General features: G+C 47.1%; 1 protein-coding gene across 2 annotated transcripts in view; it reads left to right on the top strand.

The window, feature by feature from the left end:
* Positions 1 to 22,446, top strand: part of TFCP2L1 (transcription factor CP2 like 1) — a 53,124-nt gene that overhangs the window by 10,342 nt on the left and 20,336 nt on the right. For both annotated transcript variants that reach the window (XM_075933078.2, XM_014580915.4), the window contains exons 3-7: positions 15,365 to 15,441; positions 16,885 to 16,990; positions 17,259 to 17,365; positions 19,199 to 19,351; positions 21,378 to 21,488. In XM_075933078.2, coding sequence (XP_075789193.1) covers positions 15,365 to 15,441; positions 16,885 to 16,990; positions 17,259 to 17,365; positions 19,199 to 19,351; positions 21,378 to 21,488 — 554 coding nt within the window. The remainder of the gene's footprint in view (positions 1 to 15,364; positions 15,442 to 16,884; positions 16,991 to 17,258; positions 17,366 to 19,198; positions 19,352 to 21,377; positions 21,489 to 22,446) is intronic.

Raw genomic sequence — 22,446 nt, 5'->3', positions numbered from 1 at the left:
TCCAGCAAGTCTGTAGCCAAAGCTCAAGCCCCGCTCCCCGGGTCTAAGGTTACATGCCCCCTGTGCAGGATGAGCCCTTGGGCTTCAGCTGTAGCCTGTCTACCTTGGGTGGTGGGGCGTGGTCTCTGGTTCCCCCATCCTGGAATTGTGTTGTCAGAAGGGGGTCATGGTACGATGACGTTTGAGAACCCCTGCTCTATGCCATGTCTACTAGGGATGGGAATGGTTAATCGGTAAGCATTGCTCTTACCGGTTACGATTAACCAGTGGGCTGCCAGCCCTGCAGGGGACGCTCCAGCCTAACTGGAGCCACCCCCACCCATGGGGCCCCCTTTCATACCCTTGTTTAATCGGTTAAACGGGATTTGACATCCCTACTATCTACCGTATTTCTCAGACAAAAATCCTTGGTCCTTGCTGTTTAGGGAAAAGGTGTTGGAGCTCTGCTAGCAGGTCTCTCCCTTTGATCTAGACATGGCCCTTTTTGAGCAAGAGCCAAAGCTTGCATTGCTCTAGGAATTGTTTTGAAATCCTATTTCTGGGATAATCTCTTGTGGGGTGGGGAGAAGGAATTTTAAATTCCGCCTTCTAATCAGATTTGATGTGTTTTTCTTGTGGGTGACTAAGCAACGATTTTGCACTAACTTAAAAATAAATCATAACTTGCCGTGCAGCCTCACAACAAAGAGTCCTTTTGGAGCTGGCAGATGATGAGGCCTGATTTAAATGGGCACTTGTGTGGGTTAACTCATAGAGAGGAGCGTTTATAAATGTTTCCTCCTCGTTCCTTGTGGATCAGAGTCTTGTGGGAGCATTGACCTCTCCACAGCGGAAGAGTCGGACGTGCCTCGGCTTAACTTAAAAACAGAAATTAAAGTCTTTTAATCCAAATGCCATTTTGTTTTGAGGAGAAATGTCTTTATCCATTGAAACGATCCCTGAGTCTCGAATGCCATGAAACCTCCTTTGTGATAAAAGGGCCTGGTCTCTTTCCTGAGGAGCTCACAAACCAATACAAGATCTGATCCAGATGGGGAGAGATTTGTGGGCTCTCTATGAAAGGCTATTCCATGGGTTGAGGGTACACGTGGAAGGAAGCTCAGGAGCCTGACATGGGGCCTTCAGGTTGGTCTTACTGTTTGGCTACGTCTAGATTGCATCCCTTTTTCGTAAAAGGGATGCAAATTAGACGTATCGCAATTGCTAATGAAGCGGGGATTTAAATCTCCCCCGCTTCGTTAGCATAAAAATGGCTGCCGCTTTTTTTCGGCGCGGAGCTTTGCTGGAAAAAAGCGCCAGTCTAGACACGAATCTTTCAGAAAATAAAGCCTTTTCCGAAAGATTCGCGTCTAGACTGGCGCTTTTTTCCAGCAAAGCTCCGTGCCGAAAAAAAGCGGCAGCCATTTTTATGCTAATGAAGCGGGGGAGATTTAAATCCCCGCTTCATTAGCAATTGCGATACGTCTAGTTTGCAGTCCTTTTACGAAAAAGGGATAAAATCTAGACGTAGCCTTTGAGTGAGGGAATAAAACAGGTCAGTAAGAGGATGGACAGAACTCAGAGTCTTTGAAGGTGGTGGCAAGAGTCTTTGAACTTGGTGTAGTGGAGAAGGAGCCAATAGAGGGATTTGGGGCAGATGATAGAGCCTGAAGAAGTGGCTAGGAAGACCTTAGCAGTGGCTGCATGGACTGGAGGGGGCTCTGATGCAGAGGCAACTGGTCGGGAGGTACCGGGGTGGGGGGGGGAGGCACATGACCCTTCCCAGCCTGGAGAAGGTCCAGGATAACCCCCCACTGCCCAGGCCATGCCTCTCCCTTCTCCTGCTTCGTCCCTGCCCCACTTAGTCCCCCAGACCGCCCTTGTTGGGGGAAGAGCAGGGCTGGCACCGGCAGCAGGGGTCTGCTGCTCCCCTCCCTACACTCACCAGCAGCAGTGGGGGGAAGCAGAGCAAGGCGGCCCCACTGCTTGCTTCCTCAGCTGCTGTCGCTCCACATCCTGCAGGGGAGTGTGGGACGATCCTGCCTCCTCTATCAGAGCGGCGCAACCGGGGGGAGCAAAGCCATGGGACCATCTTGCTCCACTTCCGCTGGCTGTGCCCAGTGGTTGGAGGGTCATGTGGCCCCTTGTGCCCTCCTCACATGTCGCCCCTGCTCTGATGGAGGATGGGGAGGCCACACTAGGGAAGGGCGGGTACTTTAGGGACAGATGGGAAGAGTTTTTAGCTAAGTAGAGGGAGAAAAAGGACAAATGAGGTGGAGAAGAATTGGACTGGGTTCCTCTGGATGGGAGCAGGGTTGGGGGGGACATTGAGGAGCACTCGCAGGTTACGAGAGAATAATGGGCCCCATGGGATCACTGGGGATAGTTTCTGAAGGACATCAAGGAATTTAGTCTGAACTGTTGCATTAAGTTGACAAGCGCCAATCTCATCAGCAAAAGGTTGAAACCCTAGATTCTTGTTGGCTGCGGCGAGAGACCCAGCCTACGGGTCAAATAACCAAATAGTCCGATCCATCCAGGCCACGCTCCAGTGACTGACTCCTCACTCCTGTCTCTCGCCGTCTCCTCCCCTGGTTCATTGTCCACCTGGAGCCTGAACCCTGCGAGCTGCCCCTGTTCGCCAGTGCAACTTTCAAACACTGTTTTAATGTAATTCTATTTCCGGGCCTATTGCAGATTGTCTTAAAAAATCTTCTCCAACAGCAACCCTGTTGTAAACTACTCCACGTACAAGGTGTCCTCAGAAGGTTCATATTGCATAGCTTGTAGCCGCGTGGCGTGAGGGCGCAAGTCCTCTTACAGCTAAGTGTATATTGCTGTAGTGCACAAGAAACCCCAACCCAGCTCAAGGTGCAAGGCCCTGCACAAACTTAATATGACAGCCCCTGGAGTAAATGCTTTTCACTATGGTTACTATCCTCAATGTGGAAAAGAGGATGTGTCCCAGCAGGAGGCAATGCAGGCATGGGAAGCAAAGGAAAGTGAGGTGGTTTGAAGAAGACACCCTGAAATCCTGTTTGTCGGGGGAGGAGATGGAGCTATCCAGAAGAGGAAGTAGGAAGAAAATCTTTGCCTTGGCTATATTTTAAGTGTCCAAATCTGGCCACTGGACTTTTCTGTAGCCGGAGATTTGGATTTTTTACTTGGAGATTTATGGAAATGAAGAAAGCTGTTTTGTATTGACGTTAACTCTCACGGAACTGAATTTTTATAGGGTCATGACTGTGCTTGAATGTTCATATGTTTCCTGGAACAGTCTTTTATTTGCCTAAACGAAGAGTACAAAAAGCTGGGAGGCCAGCTCTGACTGGGGTGTGGTTCTCAGTTAATTATAGCTGCATTTGCAAGAATATTATTTTCATTTTGCATGACCCAGAGAAATTGGCTCTTTTTTCTAAGGGTCATTGCCGTTATTGACAAGATCCTGAGCGTTCCAAAGGATTACGTTCCCATCTGGCCTGCCCTTTGCTAACATGAGGTTTGCAGATGCCAGACACATTTTAGGTCTGTCCCTGGCTTCCCATTGTTTCTAAGACTTGTTTATCAAGTTGGTTCTTCTTTCTCTTCACTTTCATGACCAGGCGTTGGGACTCTTTGTCCATCTGTTGCACTTCTTTGGCTAGGTCTACGCTAGAGAGTTTACTGTGGCACTGCTGTTTGAATGCAGCTGTGCCATTGTAAGATCTCTTGTGTAGCTGCTCTGTGTTAATAGAAGGGACATAATTAACATAATTAATTGGCACAATAATTAACATCAGCAAAATTAATGCTGCCTCAACAAGCCTTGCATGCTGCTACGCATAATTCCTGTTGCTCATGCGGATGGAACATTCACAACGGGATGCACAGAGCTATCCCTCCATCACTCAATCTTGCATCGGGCAACAAGGGGCTCAGAATAAGCAGCGCATCAAAGCACAACTGTGCATACAAACCAGGACTTTCGTGGCTGCCCTTCAACCGGGGAGACTGGTTTTTAATCCTTCCCTCTGTCCTCTCTTTCATCCCCTCTCCATTAAATGGAGCTCAGTGAATTTGTTGTCTTCAGGCAGGCAAAAATTCCGCTGAGGCCAGTGGACTTGGTTCTAATCTCAGACTGGTGTGAAGCAGTGGATTTGTGCCATGTAAGTGCGACCGAGTGAGGGCAGATGGCAGAGTTGGACTCGTATTTCACTGATGACAACCACCAAGGCTTCTGGAACATTTCCATGAACCTTATTTTATTTGCGCTTGGTACTTTTCATCTCTAAGTTTGGCTTTTATGTCACGTTAGCTCTGATGTTTCTCCTACTTTTCTGCTGTGTTTGATTTCTGAATGAAAGCCCCTGTCCATCAAAGGAGACTGAGAACTGTCCCAGTTAGCTGTTTTTACCTTCAAGTCTCTTCACGAGCTGCACTTTAGGCCACGAATAAGAAGTAGCCACGGTGCCCTTCAAACCTCTCCTGACAAACTCTCCACTGGTTGCTGGCTTTGTTTGTATATCAGGGTATGTCTACACTACAGCACTAATTCGAACTAACTAGTTCGAATTAGCGCATCTAGACTTAAAAACTAGTTCGAATTAGCGTTTTGCTAATTCGAACTAGCATGTCCACACTGAGTGGACCCTGAACTGAGGTTAAGGATGGCCGGAAGCAGTGCCGGCAGGGCATCAGATTAGGACTTAGAGCGTGGAGCTGCTGCCTCAGGCTAGCCGAGGGCTGTGCTTATAGGAACCCGACCCCCACCCCGGACAGACAGTTCTCAGGGGTTCTCTGCTTGCAAAGCAGTCCTGGCTTGGAGTGCTCTGAGTGCCCACACTCGGCACATCACAGCACTCGGCCATCAGCCCGGCTGCACTTGCCGCAGGCTGCCATCCGGAGGGGCGGGTCAATCAAGGGTCTTCAGGAGAGTTTCCACCCCGACGAGCCCGCAGAGCCAGCCCAGTCCTCCCCATCGGGGGCTCGTACCCCATTCCTCCCTCACCTCCTTCCACTTACCCCTCCCTAGCCTCCCTTCCTGATGTACAAAATAAAGGACACGTGTGTTCAAAAATAGAAACTCTCTTTATTGAACAAAGCTCAGGGAGACTGGGAAAAGAAGGTGGAAGAGGGGAAGAGAGAGGGTGGGAGAGGGGAGGGCAACTAAAATGGTCAGGGGTTTGGAACAGGTCCCATATGAGGAGAGGCTAAAGAGACTGGGACTTCTCAACTTAGAAAAGAGGAGACCGAGGGGGGATATGATAGAGGTCTATAAAAGCATGAGTGGTGTGGAGAGGGTGCATAAAGAAAAGTTCTTCATTAGTTCCCATAATAGAAGGACTAAAGGACACCAAATGAAAGGAATGGGTAGCAGGCTTCAAACTAACAACAGAAAGTTGTTCTTCACAAAGCAAATAGTCAACCTGTGGAACTCCTTGCTGCAGGAGGCTGTGAAGGCTAGAACTAGAACAGAGTTTAAAGAGAAGTGAGATCAAGTCATGGAGGTTGGGACCATGGAGTGGTATTAGCCAGGGGGTAGGAATGGTGTCCCTGGCCTCTGTTTGTGGAAGGCTGGAGATGGATGGCACGAGACAAATGGCTTGGTCTTTGTCTTCGGTCCATCCCCTCCAGGGTACCTAGTGTTGGCCACTGTTGGCAGACAGGCTACTGGGCTAGATGGACCTTTGGTCTGACCCAGTACGGCCATTCTAATCTCAGGGCTCAGGGTCGGGGGTCTCAGTGGACCACCTTGATTTTCATGCCAACCAGCTCCTGGGTGGCCTGGCTGGCAGCTATCCTGCCCTAGATGGCCACTTTCCTGTGCCTAGTGCGGAGGTCGTGGATGAGGTCTCCCGGGAGCCGCCAGCCTGGTCCCGGGAAGAGGGGGAGGGCTGGGTGGCAGTGGGTGGCTGGCTCGAGCCATGCCAGGTGCAGGGTCTGCTGGCTGGGTGCTGGCAGGCTTGCACCTGGCACAGGCACCGTAGCCAGCCCATGCCCCTATAAGGGCTCCGGGGCTGGGAGGAGGGCAGAAGAGTTTCCCTGGTGGTGCCCAGAGTGGCCACCAGTGAAAGCTGGGGAGGGCTAGCCTCCCACTAGTTCGAATTAAGTGGCTACACAGCCCTTAATTCGAACTAGTTAATTCGAACTAGGCGTTAGTCCTCGTAGAATGAGGTTTACCTAGTTCGAATTAAGCGCTCCGCTAGTTTGAATTAAGTTCGAACTAGCGGTTCGCGTGTGTAGCGCCTATCAAATTTAATTCGAACTAACGTCTGTTAGTTCGAATTAACTTTGTAGTGTAGACATACCCTCAGTGGGGAAGGCGCCAATATGCTATAGAGAGATTTAGATTTGCCCACTTCTTACCCCCTTTTCTTCACTTTCTCCCCCGGATTTGTTTAGGAAACCCAGCAGGATACTCCTTGTGTTGATGTACCAAGCGGAACTATAGCTTAGTGTCCATGGGCTGTACATGTTATAAATGAGCTAAAGGTGTCTGTCTGCTTCAAAGGCGGGCAATAATTGTCCAAGAATTTGGAGAGTGGTTGAGGGCTGCACTTTTCCATGATATTAATGGAGGAGATGCGGGGTCTGGGATGGAGGTTGAGTACAGAAGGGAGCTTGGGGTAAGGATTGGGGTGCAGGAGGGGGTATGAGATCTGGGAGGGGCATGGGTGCAGAAGAGGATTCTGACCTGGAGGAGGGGTGCAGGTAGGAGTGCAGGGTTTGGAAGGAGGTTGTGACTGGGGGTGGGAGGGCAGGAAACCAAAACCGGCCAATGGGAGATGAGCAATTATGCTGGCGGCGGGTGCAGTATACAAAGCTGCTCTGAACAGCACTTGGGGATGGGGCAGGTAGGGAGCCTGGCTGAAGCTCCCGTGGGTTGGATTTGGCGGCGTGGCAGGCTGCATCTGGCTCGCGGGCTGTATTTTGCCAACCCCGGTGTACCTCCTAAGGGGCTGCTATTCACAGCGCAGGCTGTTCCCTCTCCCCGCACAGCCAGCACTGAGCGGCACTCTGAACTGGGTATTTTATCAGCGAGAACAAGGAGCAAATGGCCAGGTCTTGGGACTGAAATACATCCTCATCTTTCAGCCGGCCTTCCGGGCAGGGTTGAAGGCGCTCTGCCGATGGCAGTGCAAGGAAGGCTGCCCTCACCTGTGCCCTGCACCTATTCTGTTCTTAAATGGAAACCATTCTTCTCCCTGGGCATCGGAGACTGGCAATCTCTTGGCATGTCTGCGCTCTGCTTTGTATCAAGCGCTACTCTGTTCTAGGCCAATATTCCTCATCATCAGAGTAATGCTGGGTAGGGGAGCTCGTCAGACAGTGAAGAACATTTCATGAAAGCTCAGCAAGGCACAGACCTTTCCTGTTGTATCTTCACGGCGTGCTTCTGGGCGGACTGGCTTTTCCAATACGGGCTGGTGAGCAGAGAAATAGCAACTTGACTTTCCACTGGACCTCATTCTTGACGTGTATCACAGTGGTGCACTGAGGTCCTGGCGGAGCTAAATGTGCAAGGTTTTGTATGAACTTAATCCAGCAGCTCTTGGCCCAAAGAGTTAATCTAAATAGAGAAGACGGAGCGGGTGGGTTATCCTTGTCTGACACATCGGGCCCTAAGGCTGAGAAGGGTTAAGTGACTTGCCCATCATCACCCAAGACGCCTGTGGCACAGTTGGCCATTGACGCCCAGTTCTTCCGAGTCCCTTCCACCACCAGGCCAGCCTTCCTCTTGGTTACTGGGGAAACGTGAGCAAATACTAGACTTGTAAAGGCACAAAAGAAACAAAGGTTACCACACCAGACCTACAACTCCCACTGCCTGAACTTGTAGCCAGGAAACTTGTGCAACAGATGGTATCAGCTGCATACCAGGACAGACCATGTCAGCTGGAAGCCATCAAGGGCCTTTCCCCCAGCTGCAGAGAGTGTGTGTTTACCTACATGACTCTGGACAGTCCGAGGTACTGAACCTGACATTGAAATTTACTCCTTACACCTGAGAAGTGCTAGTTCTTCATTGATACAGGAGGCAAAGGAGAAAACTATTTCCCAAGGATGATCTCATTGCCCTGCTAGTAAAATCATTATAGACACCAGGCAAGGCCAAGTAGCAGCTACTGTATAATAAACCCAGGGTAAAGGGTGTCGTCTGTCACCCCAGATATGAGTCTGCTACAGACAGGGCTGAACTTAAGTGCAGGTGACTCAGGCCAGGTCTACACTAGACCTGGAAGGTTGGGTTAAGGTACACCACTCCAGCTATGTAAATATGTAGCTGGAGTCGATGTACCTTAAGTTGAGTTTGGTGCCATCTTTATATATAGAGGGAGGCTGATGGCAGCCAATAGGGGTGCTTGCTCCCCTTCCTCCTCACAACTGCAAGGAATACTGGCACCAACTGGAGCCACCCTTAGAGTTCTATTTAGTGGGTCTTAACTAGACCCACTAAATCAAATGCCAGAAGATTGATCTATCTCTGGTGCAGTTAAATATCAACGTGGCCTAACTTAGCAACTGAAAAGTGCTCCAGAGCCTGTTGCCAAAGAGGTATTATTAACCAAACCCGAACAGAGGGTCTGGGTGAGCATGCAGATGAGATGATGTCACTTGAGTAAGCCTCTGAACATGCCCAGTGTGAACTCGATTGTTTGCAGGAGGCTGGGCAGACTCGGACTGAGCAAAGTGCTGGTGCAGGGTGCTGAGCCTTTCCTCCAAGAAGCCTGGCTCCAGGGGTGTGTTAAGGGGGATGGGAGGGAAGAGATGTGCATGGAAGATGGAGGGAGGGACAGAGGGTTGAAAAGAGGAGAGAAGCCGCCCCAGGAGGAGATAAATACAGGCAGGGAGCTGTTGAAAGTACGGCCGTAGCAATTGGTATTAGGACGAGGTCCCAACCTTTTTCTTTCGGAGGCCCGCCCAACAAGCTGTAAAAACGCCACAGCCCATAACCGCCAGTGTTCTGCATGTAAAAGCCAGGGCCAATGTTAAGGGGGAGCAAGCAGGGCAACTGTCTGTGGCTCACGGGGATCCCTGGAAAGCAAAGTTGCTTTGGCTTCGGCATCAGGCGGTGCTGAAGGCTGGCTGCCCCAACCCTGCCTCTTCTGCCTGAGACCCTGGCCCCCACCTGGCCCAGGGGCCCGACAAGTCTGTCAGCCCTCCTGTTTGAGCTCCCCCGAAATCTGCTCGCACCGGACCCCTCGGGACCGACGCATTAGAGCACCTGGACCTGCACTCCACTGTGTCCCTCCAAATGCAGGGCAGAAACGGACTGTGAGCAGAGCCCTCTAGGGGGAGTCTCCTAACCGGAGTGGGACAGAATGGAGCCCTAGGGGGGCTGCCGTCCCTTGCACCCACCAACCTCCAAGGGAGGTTTCAGGGTAGCCCGTCACGTAGCTGGTGGGTCCCCCACACCCACTGGCTAAACACCTCTTGGTGCATCTGTTGAGCTCCCTCAGGCTGTGGAAAGCAACCACGGAGCCGCTTTCAGTGCCATTGTGTCCTGGGGCCAGGAGCATTGTCTGTCTGAAGCACGTGAGTGGCATAAAGAATGCACGATCAGGTGGCCCCTGCCCTGAGAATCTCTTGCTGCTTTAGCCTGAGGATTTATTGACTGCCTTGAAGAACGGCTCTTCCCTTCCTTCCCCTCCAAGCTGTAGTCAGCTGGGGACATTGTCACCTTTATGAGTGCTGCTTTTTGCGTGTCCTCCTTAAGTCGCTATATGGAATGTTTATTGATGTGGCACATTGTTTTAGCTCAATCCCCAAACTGTTCAGTTTGAGTCTCTGTAGGCCGTCTTTGTATCAGTAGGGTCCCGTACTGAGGAAGAAAGTATATTTTTTTCTGACTCTGTCTTGCATTGATTTGGTGAGCACATATGGTGCATGTAAAACCAATCTTATTGTCTAGTGAGATGAGCTAGGGGTGAGCTCCATCGCTAAAGGTTTTTAAGTTCCGGCTTGACAAAGCCCTGGCTGGGATGATTTAGTTAGGGTTGGTCCTGCTTTGGGCTGGACTCGATGACCTCTCGAGGTCTCTTCCAGCCCTAGGATTGTATGATTCTGTGAGCTAGTTTTCTAAACAGGCCTTGAGCCTGTTGGTTTGGTATACTGAAGATGTAGCTGGAAATCAGCATAACAGGTTATCACGTGGTGTAGAAAACCTAGACCTTGTCAAGTAAATGGTATTAGAAATGTAAAGCCAACGTGGTAAACACAATGGCTACGTCTACACTGGCATGATTTTCCGGAAATGCTTTTAACGGAATAGTTTTCTGTTAAAAGCATTTTCGGAAAATCGCGTCTAGATTGGCAGGATGCTTTTCCGCAAAAGCACTTTTTGCGGAAAAGCGTCCGTGGCCAATCTAGACGAGGTTTTCCGCAAAAAAGCCCCGATTGCCATTTTCGCGATCGGGGCTTTTTTGCGGAAAACAGTACTGTGCTGTTTACACTGGCCCTCTTGCGCAAATCATTTGCGCAAGAGGGCTTTTGCCCGAATGGGAGCAGCACAGTATTTCCGCAAGAACACTGACAATCTTACATGAGATCGTCAGTGTTCTTGCGAAAATTCAAACGGCCAGTGTAGACAGCTGGCAAGTTTTTCCGCAAAATCATTTGATTTTGCGGAAAAACTTGCCAGTCTAGACACAGCCAATAGGATTTGCAGTTGTGTGGGAAAGAGTTCAGTGTTTGCAGAATGTAACCTTAAAATCAGAAAACTCTAGGATTGCTAATGACTAAATCCTAGCACTGAAGCTTACTGGAAATAAGTGTTGCATTTGTATCTTTTTAGCCATGTGAACTAGTCTAGTGACTTCTTGTTAAGTGACAGGGTTATTTTTGTCATCCTAACCTTTGGGACAAAAGAACATGGTTGCCAGAAATTTGCTAATGATAGCAACAAATAAAGTTTATGCTGCATTAATTGTCCATGACAATAAAAGTTACATGAGTAAATGGCTTATAAATCTCCTTTTAAGATAGGCGGAGTTGCTTCGTGAAGTACAAGTTAGGAACATTGTGTGACTTGGTGGTTTACTACTTTGTCGTATCTTAGTTTTGTTTGTAGAGCAACAGTGCGGAAACTCCTGCCTCGTAATGGAGCTGTGTAAATGTGTGTTGTTGAGGAACTGCCCTTTTTTTATACAAACTTCCGTACAATGTCCTCCCTAAAGACTGGCTGTAATAAAGGCAGGTCAGAGACTGGGCTGCCGTCTACAAAGATTTCAATGATGTGTGAGACATAGTGCCTCTTTGGCCTAGTCTTCACTAGTTTAAAAAAAAGTTTTTGTTTGTTTGTTTGCTCTGGGTCACTGCAGGGAAATAAACGCGTGAGGCTAGCCTGAGGTAAAAACACAGTGAAGACAAGGCAGATCCACCCAGATCCACCCAGGCCATGTCTACACCAGTGGTGGGCCACATGCTATTCACGGTGGGTTTTGTCTATGGCCTGCAAGATGTTTTGTTTACTGCTGCCCCCGGGGAGGGTTACCATTTTTAGTGAATTTCATTTTTGTTGGTTGATTTCAGACCGATTCTCCAGTTTGTCCTTTTGATTTCTAGTCCTGTCCTCACAAGCACACACTATCATTCCTGGCTCGATGCCCTCTGAAACTGTCCTGTTGAAGCTGTCTCCGGGGATGTAAATAGAGTCTCAGGAGCTAGGGGACTGGACTTGCAGCTCTCGCCTCCCATAGATGCCGTGGGTTAAACCACAGCGAGGTGTATGTTTCGGAATGTGTTACCCTCTTCCATAGATAGTACTGCAGTACTGCTCATATATAAGTATCTGTCATGTTGATGTCCTGCCAAATTCTCCTCAGTCTGTGGGGTTACACTGCATAACTGAGAGGAGAATGCAACCCCTAATAAACCAGGTTAATTCAAAAGCTTCAGAGGGGTAGCCGAATTGGTCTGTAACTGGAAAAACTTAAAAATCAACAAATAGTCTAGCAGCACCTTAAAGACTAACAAAACATGTACATGGTATCATGAGCTTTCGTGGGCACAACCAGTAGTTGTGCCCACGAAAGCTCAAGACACCATCTGCATGTTTTGTTAGTCTTTAAGGTGCTGCTAGACTATTTGTTGATTTTTAAGTTTTTCCAGATTAATTCAGATACCACGTAGTTGTGACACTGAGAGAAGATTGAGCATTTTAGCTTCTATATTAACACATCTGTGTTGGGACCACTTCCCTTAAATGAGGGCCACTTCATGCTGATTTATTGTTAATGACATTTATGGCAGTGCTGGTAGGCATGTTAGCTCGACCTGCACTCTAGAACTTGATTTCAGGCTGATGTGTGGTTTCGGAAGGGAAGTGTTTTCTAGAGGAGTATGTTCCTAGTTGATCTTGCCACACACAAATGTTCTGAATATATATATGTTCTGATAGTGTATGAATAACCTTTTGAAAGACATTTTTCAGAGATTCTATATTAAATTTGATAGCGTCTTTGATTTATTTTGCACACGTATGTATTTTGCTCTAAAATATTTTATACCGTTTGGCTTCCATAATGTTAAAATAACAGAGGCCTTTTTGGACGCATCATTTATTAAAGACATAACTTCTGTTTCTGGCCAGTGTAAGGTCTGATTCAAGCAAAACCAACTTAAATGGAAATTTCATGTGTGGAATTTTTGCCAGTTCAGACCTTCATTTTGTATCCAGAATATGAATATTTTGTTCGTTGTTGGAAGGAAAGTACACGGTTTACCCTGTGAATCCAGAAATCTGTGCCCTAACATATCTCTGGTGTTCAAAGACAGCCTGGAGGAACTGGGCCAACTTTCTTATTTCTGTTAAGCTCTTTTTTCTTATATGAACAACTAATGGAAAATCAAGGCTGTACAACAGAGGCTGATTAGAGCTGCCATAACAAAGACTCCACAAAGTATCAAGCTGTTCTGTACACTAAGCATTTGACTGTGAACCAGAAACTCATGAAGTTTTAGTCCTGGCTCTGACACTGGTTTATTCTGTAGTTTTGAGCAAGTCACTTAGCCTCTCCCTCAGTTCCCCATCTGTAGAATGAGACTAGAAGGCCCTTTTGTGGACCTTCTAGGGATGGGTGTGGTCTCTGAAATAATAACATAGGCTTGGTGTGAAGATTATTTGGGTTTATAGCTACACACACAAGCTCTGTAAGTACACGAGGGATTTGAGAGGCAATGAGATATGTCAAGTGATGCTACCAATGAAAGCTAGACCCCAACTGAGCCATCTTTGATGAACCAGATATTTCCATTTGCTCTTGTCAAAATCTGTGTTGCTCTAAAGAAACAGCAGCAGTAGGAATTAGCTAGAGTAAGACCATGGGTTTTGGAGGGATACCCCTGACTTACACCAGTGTAAATGGTGTCTGAATTGGACCCTGTGAATATTTGGGTCTTATTGTGGACCACTCTGGATTATGCAGAGACCTTTGCATTAATGTCTGATAGAGCATTTAAACTGGGGTCCTCACGCTCTCTTAGCATTTACCTTAATAGAAAGATTATCTTGGTCCATCTCCCCTCCCGTTGATGGCCCTATTGCCCATCATCTCCCTCCCACATGCACTTGCTTGTTTGTGTCTACTGAATTTTCTGTAAATGAACCTTGGGGCTGCTTTTTTTGGGGGAGAGAGAGGAGTGGTCTGGTTGGAATTCCAGGAATGTCACAGGCGTCTGAGGAAAGTGAAGCCGCAGCCATGCGAAGCACTAAGCATATGCTTAACTTTGAGTGCTGTAAGTTCCATTGAAGACAGTGGAGTTCCTTGCGTGCTTAACGCCGTAAGCCTGGGCCTGACTTTTTGTTAGGAAAGCTGTGTAAGGCATGTGGCGTTTCTGTTGTGTTTCAGTGAACGAAGCCTCTCTAACATGGCCATGTACATAAAGTTACCCCGCTGATCATGATCATACGCAGCGGAATATTTCCTTACTATGAGCACAAGGTGCCCCAGGGTGGCTGGGCTTTTTGGTTACAGACCCCATCCTCTTTCAGATTTGTCACATAATATAGTTCTCCTTTGAAGTGCAAATTGCAAAATGTGGGCTGAGAGATGTGTACGTTTCTAGCACCTTGTGATTAATCGGTGGCTACATGTGGTTTCCTTTTCTCCTTTAACCAGTTGTTGGATTCAAGGGTCCTAACCAGCTTATGGGATGCCAAATGACATCTGTGGGCGTGGTGTGCAAAACTGGCTCTAGAATATGGCCTCTCTACTCATTTATTTTTCCAGCAGAATAAACTTGGACTATCCCTGTGCTCCAGAGACATTGCCAACACTCAGGTTGTCAACCTGCAATGCGACGATTCCCAAGAAGAACCCTGTTCTAATGCAATATCTTTCCATTAGGTCGGCTGTCATAAATCTACGGCTCTCTACAGATTTGGATCCAGAAATGTAGCATTTTTCCTTTGCCATTGGCAGCTGCTTGGGGGCAGATATATCTGTTATGCAGTCTTTCGGAGGGTCAGTGATAAGATGACCTTGGTTAAGCTAGAAAATCTGAACCAATCACCATGTTAGATTGCCTTGTTATAGGATGATCTGCATTTTTCACTAGCGGGGATGGGGAGGGGGCAGCAAGATAAACTGGAAAAACCAGCAGTTGTGTATCTGCTCCCTTCATTTATTGCACTGATAGTGTCCTGCCCTTGTTTCAGGCACTGGTTTACTACACAGAATGGGTTATACACAAAAAGGTTCATTGAACTGTCCAGGTTCTAGTATCTTGTGTCCAGTTGGCTTCTCCGGCCAGACAGTAGCATCAGCCTATGGGACTTCCTGCAGATTTTTTTAATGTGGAAGAAACAAATACTTGGATTTGAATCCTACACAGTGATAGGAAACCATCACCACTGGCCCTGCACGAACAAGTGCCAGAGCTAATTTTTGTATGTTGGAAGGCCGTAACCAAGCCCAATCTTGTGATCCCTCTGCTCCTAAAAATCCTATTGAAGCTCATGATAAGGAAAGCAAGATCAGCCCCAGATTATTATCCCTTGCATTCTGGGAGAGCTCAGAGGCCCGATTGTTCATACATATAGTAAGAGACTTCCAAGACTAAGATCGTGTAGACAAGACAGATAAAGGAATAAGTGCTACTGTTTCATGGAAGGAACGACAGCACAGAGATTAAGTGACTTTCTCAGAGTCAAATTGGAAGTCTGTAGCAGAGTTGGGAAATGAGCCCCAAATCTCCTAAATGCCCAATCAAGGGCATTAACCACAGGACCCTCAAATTTCTGCCCTGCATTAATGCCCACTTGTTAATGGGACAGTCGAGTTATGTTGCCAGGAATGAGCCTTCCCTAATCAGTCTTATGCTTTATTAGCAGCATAAATGCCAGCATGACTCTCTCATTGCTACAACATGTTAAACACCTTGGAAATGTTTCCTTAAACTCTAGGTCAGTCTTATGAAATCCGTCTACTTGAGAATAGGAAATTGGGAGAGTTTCAAGATTTAAACACAAAATATGTAAAGGTAAGGAGAAATATAGATTTCTTTTCTTCCTGCTACTACATACAGACACAAATCAAGGCCCTGACCTTGCTTTTCATGGAGGACAATGGGAGAGACTTTGCCATTGACTTTAATGGGAGCAGGACTGAGGGTCTAATTCTTGAGTTGGTTAGAGCTGCATGTGACTCTGCAGTTTGGCTTTGCAGGGTTTCATCTAAACCGTTGGCTTTGGGTACAGTCGTGCCCTCCGAGTTTCACTCTGAGTTTTGGGTTCTGATGAATCCCAAAATTCAAAGCTAAACTGGGCTGAAACCACCAAGCATCACTTCCTCTACTGGTTTAACCCATGCAAAGCTATAAACCAACCCCGGGTGCAGCGTACCTGGGCTCAGCTACATGTTCATAAGGAGGACTCAGCTTTTCTCGTAGCTTTGTCACACAGGTTTTACACAGCTCACGTCTACGTTAGTAGTGCACCCACCCCCAAGATACAGAACCACCTCCTGAGTTCTGGGTGGTTTCACTTTGGGGTTTGGATTTGACAAATTCAGAGATTTTGCAAAATTTGGATCCAGATCTTGGTTCTAGTATCAGGCCCTCCTTGCCCAAATTCTTGTGGTTCCGACCCAGGGATTTTCATTAGCAAGCGGGGGGGCTACTTGCAAAATGTGAATCCAGATCTGGATTTAGACCATCTCCAAAGCTGAAGCATATTTGCATTCCATGTTTTTATTCAGTCCACTCCAGGAAGGTTTTCCCCAAATGTGACTCTGGGTTCAGATTTGCACACAGGCTCTCTTGCTAGGAGAGCAAGCAAGTGCTTGGATCTAGGTTTTGGTTGGGGCCTTTCTTTAACTTACACGCACAATTAATCTCTCACTTCCATTCTGAATGGATGGCGACAACAAGACAGTGGACTTCCTTTGGAAACTGGGAGGCGGGGGATAGTTAGCTCGTGGTAGTGCTGCACTTTGCATGTGCAAAGCAAGACATGAGTGCAGAGTCTTTTTGGCTTTGCCTGCGTTGGGCATTTGCCCTGATTCCGGTCATTAGGTCTCTGGTCGTTGATGTAGCTGCACCAGTCAACACACACACACAGTGAAAAGAGGGCAGGCTCTGGTGGTGGACATGGAGGTATTCCTAGTCCGCACCGGAAGAGGTGCACTGGAGCAAATCCTACATCAACGGCTTGGATGCCGATTGCTGGAATCGAGGCAAATTCCCACGGACAAGGCCTCGGACGAGCAAAGAGAGCACTGCCTTGATGAACCATCTCTCCATGGAATTTGACCTAACTGGAGATGGGTGGTTTGGAGGGGGACGCTCTGCTCTCCTCTGCGATGGACGTTAGACACGTGGAGGAGGAACAGATCAGACCCATCTCTGACACTGAGAAACCGAAATCATCTCAGGAATAAAAGGTGAGCCTGAAGCCCAACTCACCTTGCCCTCCTCTCTTAACAGAGCATCATACGCGTGGTTTTCCATGACCGGCGTCTGCAGTACACAGAGCACCAGCAGTTGGAGGGCTGGAGGTGGAGTCGGCCTGGAGATCGCATCCTTGATATAGGTGAGACTATTTCATTATGGTTCCTATAAAGGGTTTGGAAGTTGGCTGTGAACTGTGTGAGGTATTTTTCAGGATTTTCTTTCTTAGCAAAAATGGTAACTGTGCGTGTCTGTGCAAGGAGGGGTGAAAGAAACCACAGCTGCATTGGTTTTAATTGAATATATCACTGGCTGCCTTGGCTTGTCAAATGAGTCTGGTAACTGTATGAACACTTGGTTTGTTGTCTTCAATTTAATATTTTTAAAATTTTAGGGGTTTTCTTCTACAGATATCCCACTGTCCGTTGGCATCTTAGATCCCAGGGCCAGCCCGACCCAACTAAACACTGTTGAATTTCTGTGGGATCCATCCAAAAGAGCATCTGCGTTCATTCAGGTAAGGAACAAATGTATTCAAGAGTCTGGGTATTTTCGTTAGTACATGTCTTTCCTGTTCCTCAGATATTTTTTCACTCATTATACCATGCACTCAAATTGATGAGTGTTTGCATTGTTTATAGGATACATGCATGGGCCAATTTTGTATTGGGGGCGGGGCTGCCTCTTCTATTCTTAACTCCTAACACAGGCTTTGTTGCAGATAGACTGATCTGTATGTCTCTTTAGAGATCTACTCTGCCCTTAAAGATGGGTTTCATTTATGGGGGGAAAAGACCACAAACTCATTTTCTAAATTCCCCAAATGGCTCTCAATGTGTTGAAAATCTCAGACTTCCTGGGGCTTTCTCATCCTTTATATCAAAAGATTTATTTTTTAAAATCTTTATGTATGCGATGCAATGTCAAAGCTTGATAGGATAACGAGCCTTGTGGATAAGGGAGAAGCGGTGGATGTCATATACCTAGACTTTAGTAAAGCATTTGATACGGTCTCGCATGATATTCTTATTGATAAACTAAGCAAATATAACTTAGATAGAGCCACGATAAGGTGGGTGCATAATTGGCTGGATAACCGTAGTCAGAGAGTTGTTGTTAGCGGTGCTAAATCCTGCTGGAAAAGGATAACAAATGGAGTTCCGCAAGGGTCTGTTTTGGGACCCGTACTGTTCAATATCTTCATCAATGATGTAGATATTGGGATAGAGAGTACGCTTATTAAGTTTGCAGATGATACCAAACTGGGTGGGGTTGCAACTTCTTTGGAGGATAGGGACATAATTCAAAACAAGTTAGAGAAATGGTCAGAGGTAAACAGGATGAAGTTTAATAAAGAGAAATGTAAAGTGCTCCACTTAGGAAGGAACAATCAGTTCCATACATACAAGATGGGAAGCGACTGTCTAGGAAGGAGCATGGCAGAAAGGGATCTAGGGGTCATAGTGGACCACAAGTTGAATATGAGTCAACAGTGTGATGCTGTTGCAAAAAAAGCAAATATGATTCTAGGTTGTATCAACAGGTGTGTTGTAAGCAAAACTCGTGAAGTCATTCTGCCGCTCTACTCTGCACTAGTTAGGCCTCAGCTGGAGTACTGTGTCCAGTTCTGGGCACCACATTTCAAGAAAGATGTGGAGAAATTGGAAAGGGTACAGAGAAGAGCGACAAGAATGATTAAAGGTCTAGAGAACATGACCTATGAAGCCAGGCTTCATGAACTGGGCTTGTTTAGTTTGGAAAAAAGAAGATTAAAGGGGGACATGATAGCGGTTTTCAAATATCTAAAAGGGTATCACAAGGAGGAAGGAGAAAATTTGTTCCTCTTGGTTTCTGAGGACAGGACAAGGAGTAATGGGCTTAAAGTGCACCAAGGGAGGTTTAGATTGGACATTAGGAAAAAATTCCTAACTGTCAGGGTGGTCAAATATTGGAATAAATTGTCAAGGGAGGTGGTGGAATCTCCCTTTCTGGAGATATTTAAGAACAGGTTAGATAGACATCTGTCAGGGATGGTGTAGACGGATCTTGGTCCTGCCTTGAGGGCGGGGGGCTGGACTCGATGACCTCTCGAGGTCCCTTCCAGTCCTATGATTCTATGATTTCTATATATTCAGTTTTTCTCCCAGCTACTTGTCCCGTCATTTTTCTGAACTCTCCTTATTTTGTTATGAACCCTTTTTATTTTCCCCCCACAAAATAGAGATGGGCCAGAAGTAAACTTGAACCCCACCCCAATCATATCTGTCTCTGAACTTGGGGGGCTTGAAATTCAGATGTTTTGCAGCATTGAGCCATCGCTGGTTATAAAGTACAGTTTCTATTTTGCCAGGTACATTGTATCAGCACAGAATTTACACCCAGGAAACATGGTGGAGAGAAAGGGGTGCCCTTCAGGATACAAATCGACACTTTTAAACAGAATGAGAATGGGGAATATACCGAACACTTGCATTCTGCAAGCTGCCAGATCAAAGTGTTCAAGGTATGGGCTAGTTCGGTTTTGCCAAATCCTCTCCAGAGTATGAGACATGGGGAATATTTATCTAGCTTTGGGTAAGGTTTTAAAAATGTTTGCATTCGTAGCAAATAAGTAAAGGTATTAAACAAGCGGCACTGGTACTCCTATCCATTATGGAAAAGGCACCACATCCTAGTATGTCTATAACAGCAGAGATCTCAAAGTGCACTGCACTAAGTGGACTGGCTTCATGCATATAGACGCTGATCAACCCAGCTCTCACTTCTTTCTCTTATCTGGATTTTTAAACCACCTGCTCTGCTTAGTGGCACGAACAGCTCCTTAGGAAGGCACTAAGACACAGACTAGTGCTCTCATATCAGAGTCTCTTCCATTGCCAAAGATACTGTCCACTGAGACACAAACAGAAAGAGAGCGCCCAAGAGATGATGTGAATATTCTATCTGTTACATTCCAGGCCCTTCTGTGTCTCCCTGTTAAAGCCTCTCAGAGGGGTAGCCGTGTTAGTCTGTAACTTTAAGGAAACGAGTAGTCCTGTGGCACCTTAGAGACTAACAAAAAAATATATATAGTAACAGAATAATATATATAGCTTTCGTGGGCAAAACCCACTTCCTTTCATTAGTCTCTAGGGCTGTGTCCAGACTCAGGGTTTTTTTCGGGAAAAGTAGCCTTTTCCCGAAAAAACTTCCCCTGCGTCCAGACTCAAGCCGCGTTCTTTCGAAATTATTTCGAAAGAACGCGGCTTTTCTTTCGATGGCGGTAAACCTCGTTTCATGAGGAAGAACGCCTTCTTTCGAAAGTTCCTCTTTCGAAAGAAGGCGTTCTTCAATGTAAATAGGGCTTCCTCGAAAGGGAGCATCCAGACTCGCTGGGTGCTCTCTTTTGAAAAAGCGGATTGCTCTTTCGAAAGATCCGCCTGCAGTCTAGATGCGATCTTTCGAAAGATGCTTTCGAAAGAGCCTCTTTCGAAAGAAGCCTGCAGTCTAGACATAGCCTAGGATGCTACAGGACCACACATTGACTCCCTGTTAAGATACTAAAGTCAGTATTTGCTCAATTGCTCTGTATATATCCAGGGCATTTCCCCTGACTTCCATGACGTACTCTGGATTACACCCATAGAGCTGAGAGCAGAATATGGCTCCTTTTTTAGCTTAGTTGTGAGTTGGCTCTTCCTGAGTAGCAGAGGAACATAACTACTCCCAGGACTGCTCTCTGATAAGCACTTCAGAAGGGCCTTAAATGTTGCTAGTAGTTCCCCTCCATATGCCACACAATTGTTCTCCGCCTGTTCGCATTTGGTACTTTTTGGCTAGGCTGGAATGAGCAGGTACTGTCATCCGTTTTGGATGAAAGTGGTGAACCAGCTTTCAGTTAGATCTGAATCTAAACTTCCCCATGGATTGGGGTGGGGAGAGAGGGAATGGATTTGGAGATTCACTCTGACCCCTTTTCAGTTTTCATAACATCCGCCCTTCCTGGAGACATAACACTCCCAGGTGCTCGTTAAAGTGTGTCCCTCCATCGTAGATTCAGGGTCTAAAATAGTATCAAATCCTAAGGGTTCCACTGTAAAAACATATGTAACCCACACCCCGTCTGGTGTCCCATCTAGTGGCACTGAGACCACGTACAGAGAGAATGAGTCTGCTCTACAGCCTTAGCTAAGAGTCAGCTGACTTTTAGTTCATGCTGCTTAGTTCCTAAGCTCCAGAGGTCCCAGGTTTGATTCTGCCCACAGATGACTGAGCTCTGCCAGAAATACACATACACATGGTAGCACTCAACACGTTTTGGAAATGCTACAGTCATGGCAATATTAACAAAGGATGTTCTAGATACAGTAGGGATTTTTATATGAACTGCTGCTTGGAAAATAGAGGCCTTGTCCTGCCCTTGTTTCATGTGTAGACTGCCCATTGATGTCAATGAGGCCTTTGTGCACAGATCAGATGAAACCTATGGCCCCCTGCTCCCCACCCTGTGAAGCGAGGCATAAGGGAAAGCTTGTGCTCTGTGCTTATAGCCCAAGGGAGCTGACCGAAAGCAGAAAACTGACAGGGAGAAAATGGAGAAGAAGACTGCCCAAGAGAAGGAAAAATACCAGCCTTCCTATGACACGACCATTCTCACAGAGGTAAGATGCTTCCGTCACTGGTTTAATATGTCGGGCCTCACACTTAACGTGGTAAAAGGAGTTCCTTCTGCATAGGGTCAGATTAATTTGCGGGGCTCCACTCCACAAGGTCTCACTGAGACGGAGAGATTAATGACTGTATAAAAGGGATCTTTCATAAAAAGCTACATTAGGCGGAACTAAATTTTATTGGACCCTTATGCTTCAGGGCATAAACCAGGCATTAGTTGGGTTAAGATGCAATTGTCTTTCACTCCCCTCCTGCCATGAGCTGTCCTCTCCAAACAACTGTCCCACAAAGGCGGCTTACACTCTCCTCTGAACCATCTGGTACTGGCTGGAGTCGAAGACAGGATGCTGGAATAGATGGTCGGATCCAGTTGGCAGTTTCCGTTCCTTCAGGCATATCCTTTAGAACAAGCCATTGTCATGAGCTTGGTCCTTGCGAGCTTCACTCTACAATGGGCTCATGTTTGAAGAATGTGTTGTGTGGTGTCATGGCGTGTGGGGCAGCCCCACCCACAGCCAGATGGGACTCTCAGCCAGCAGGTAGACCGGTAGCACAGACTTGTCAGCACAGTCCATCTTGGGGATAGGGAGGCCCAGAACCAGGGCTGTGGGCCTCCTTCCTGCCCCCCTAAGCCAGGTTGACTTCCTGCATCCTAAGCCAGCGGAGACTACCTCAGCAACCAGCCCCAGCCCTGTTACCTGATTGCATCTGCCACCCAGGCTCAGGTTACAAGAGGTTCTGAGCCACTGTGTACGTGCTGGGCTGGGCAGCCTGCGGCAGCCTCACTCAGTAGGAGTCACACCCAAAACTCCCAACCCCAGCCAGGCACCAGTGCAGTGCCTAGGGAAACTGAGGCAGCACTCACACACACACACTTACAACAAAGCAGAGCAGCCAACCTAACAAGCGAACTGAGCAAACTCAATCCCCACTACATCACACATGGGT

Source organism: Pelodiscus sinensis, chromosome 7 (genome assembly GCF_052426305.1).
Source record: "Pelodiscus sinensis isolate ZL-2025 chromosome 7, ASM5242630v1, whole genome shotgun sequence".
Taxonomy (NCBI): Eukaryota; Metazoa; Chordata; order Testudines; family Trionychidae; genus Pelodiscus; species Pelodiscus sinensis.
Note: the sequence above shows the minus strand (reverse complement) of the source record. Positions and strands in the feature narration are given on the sequence as shown.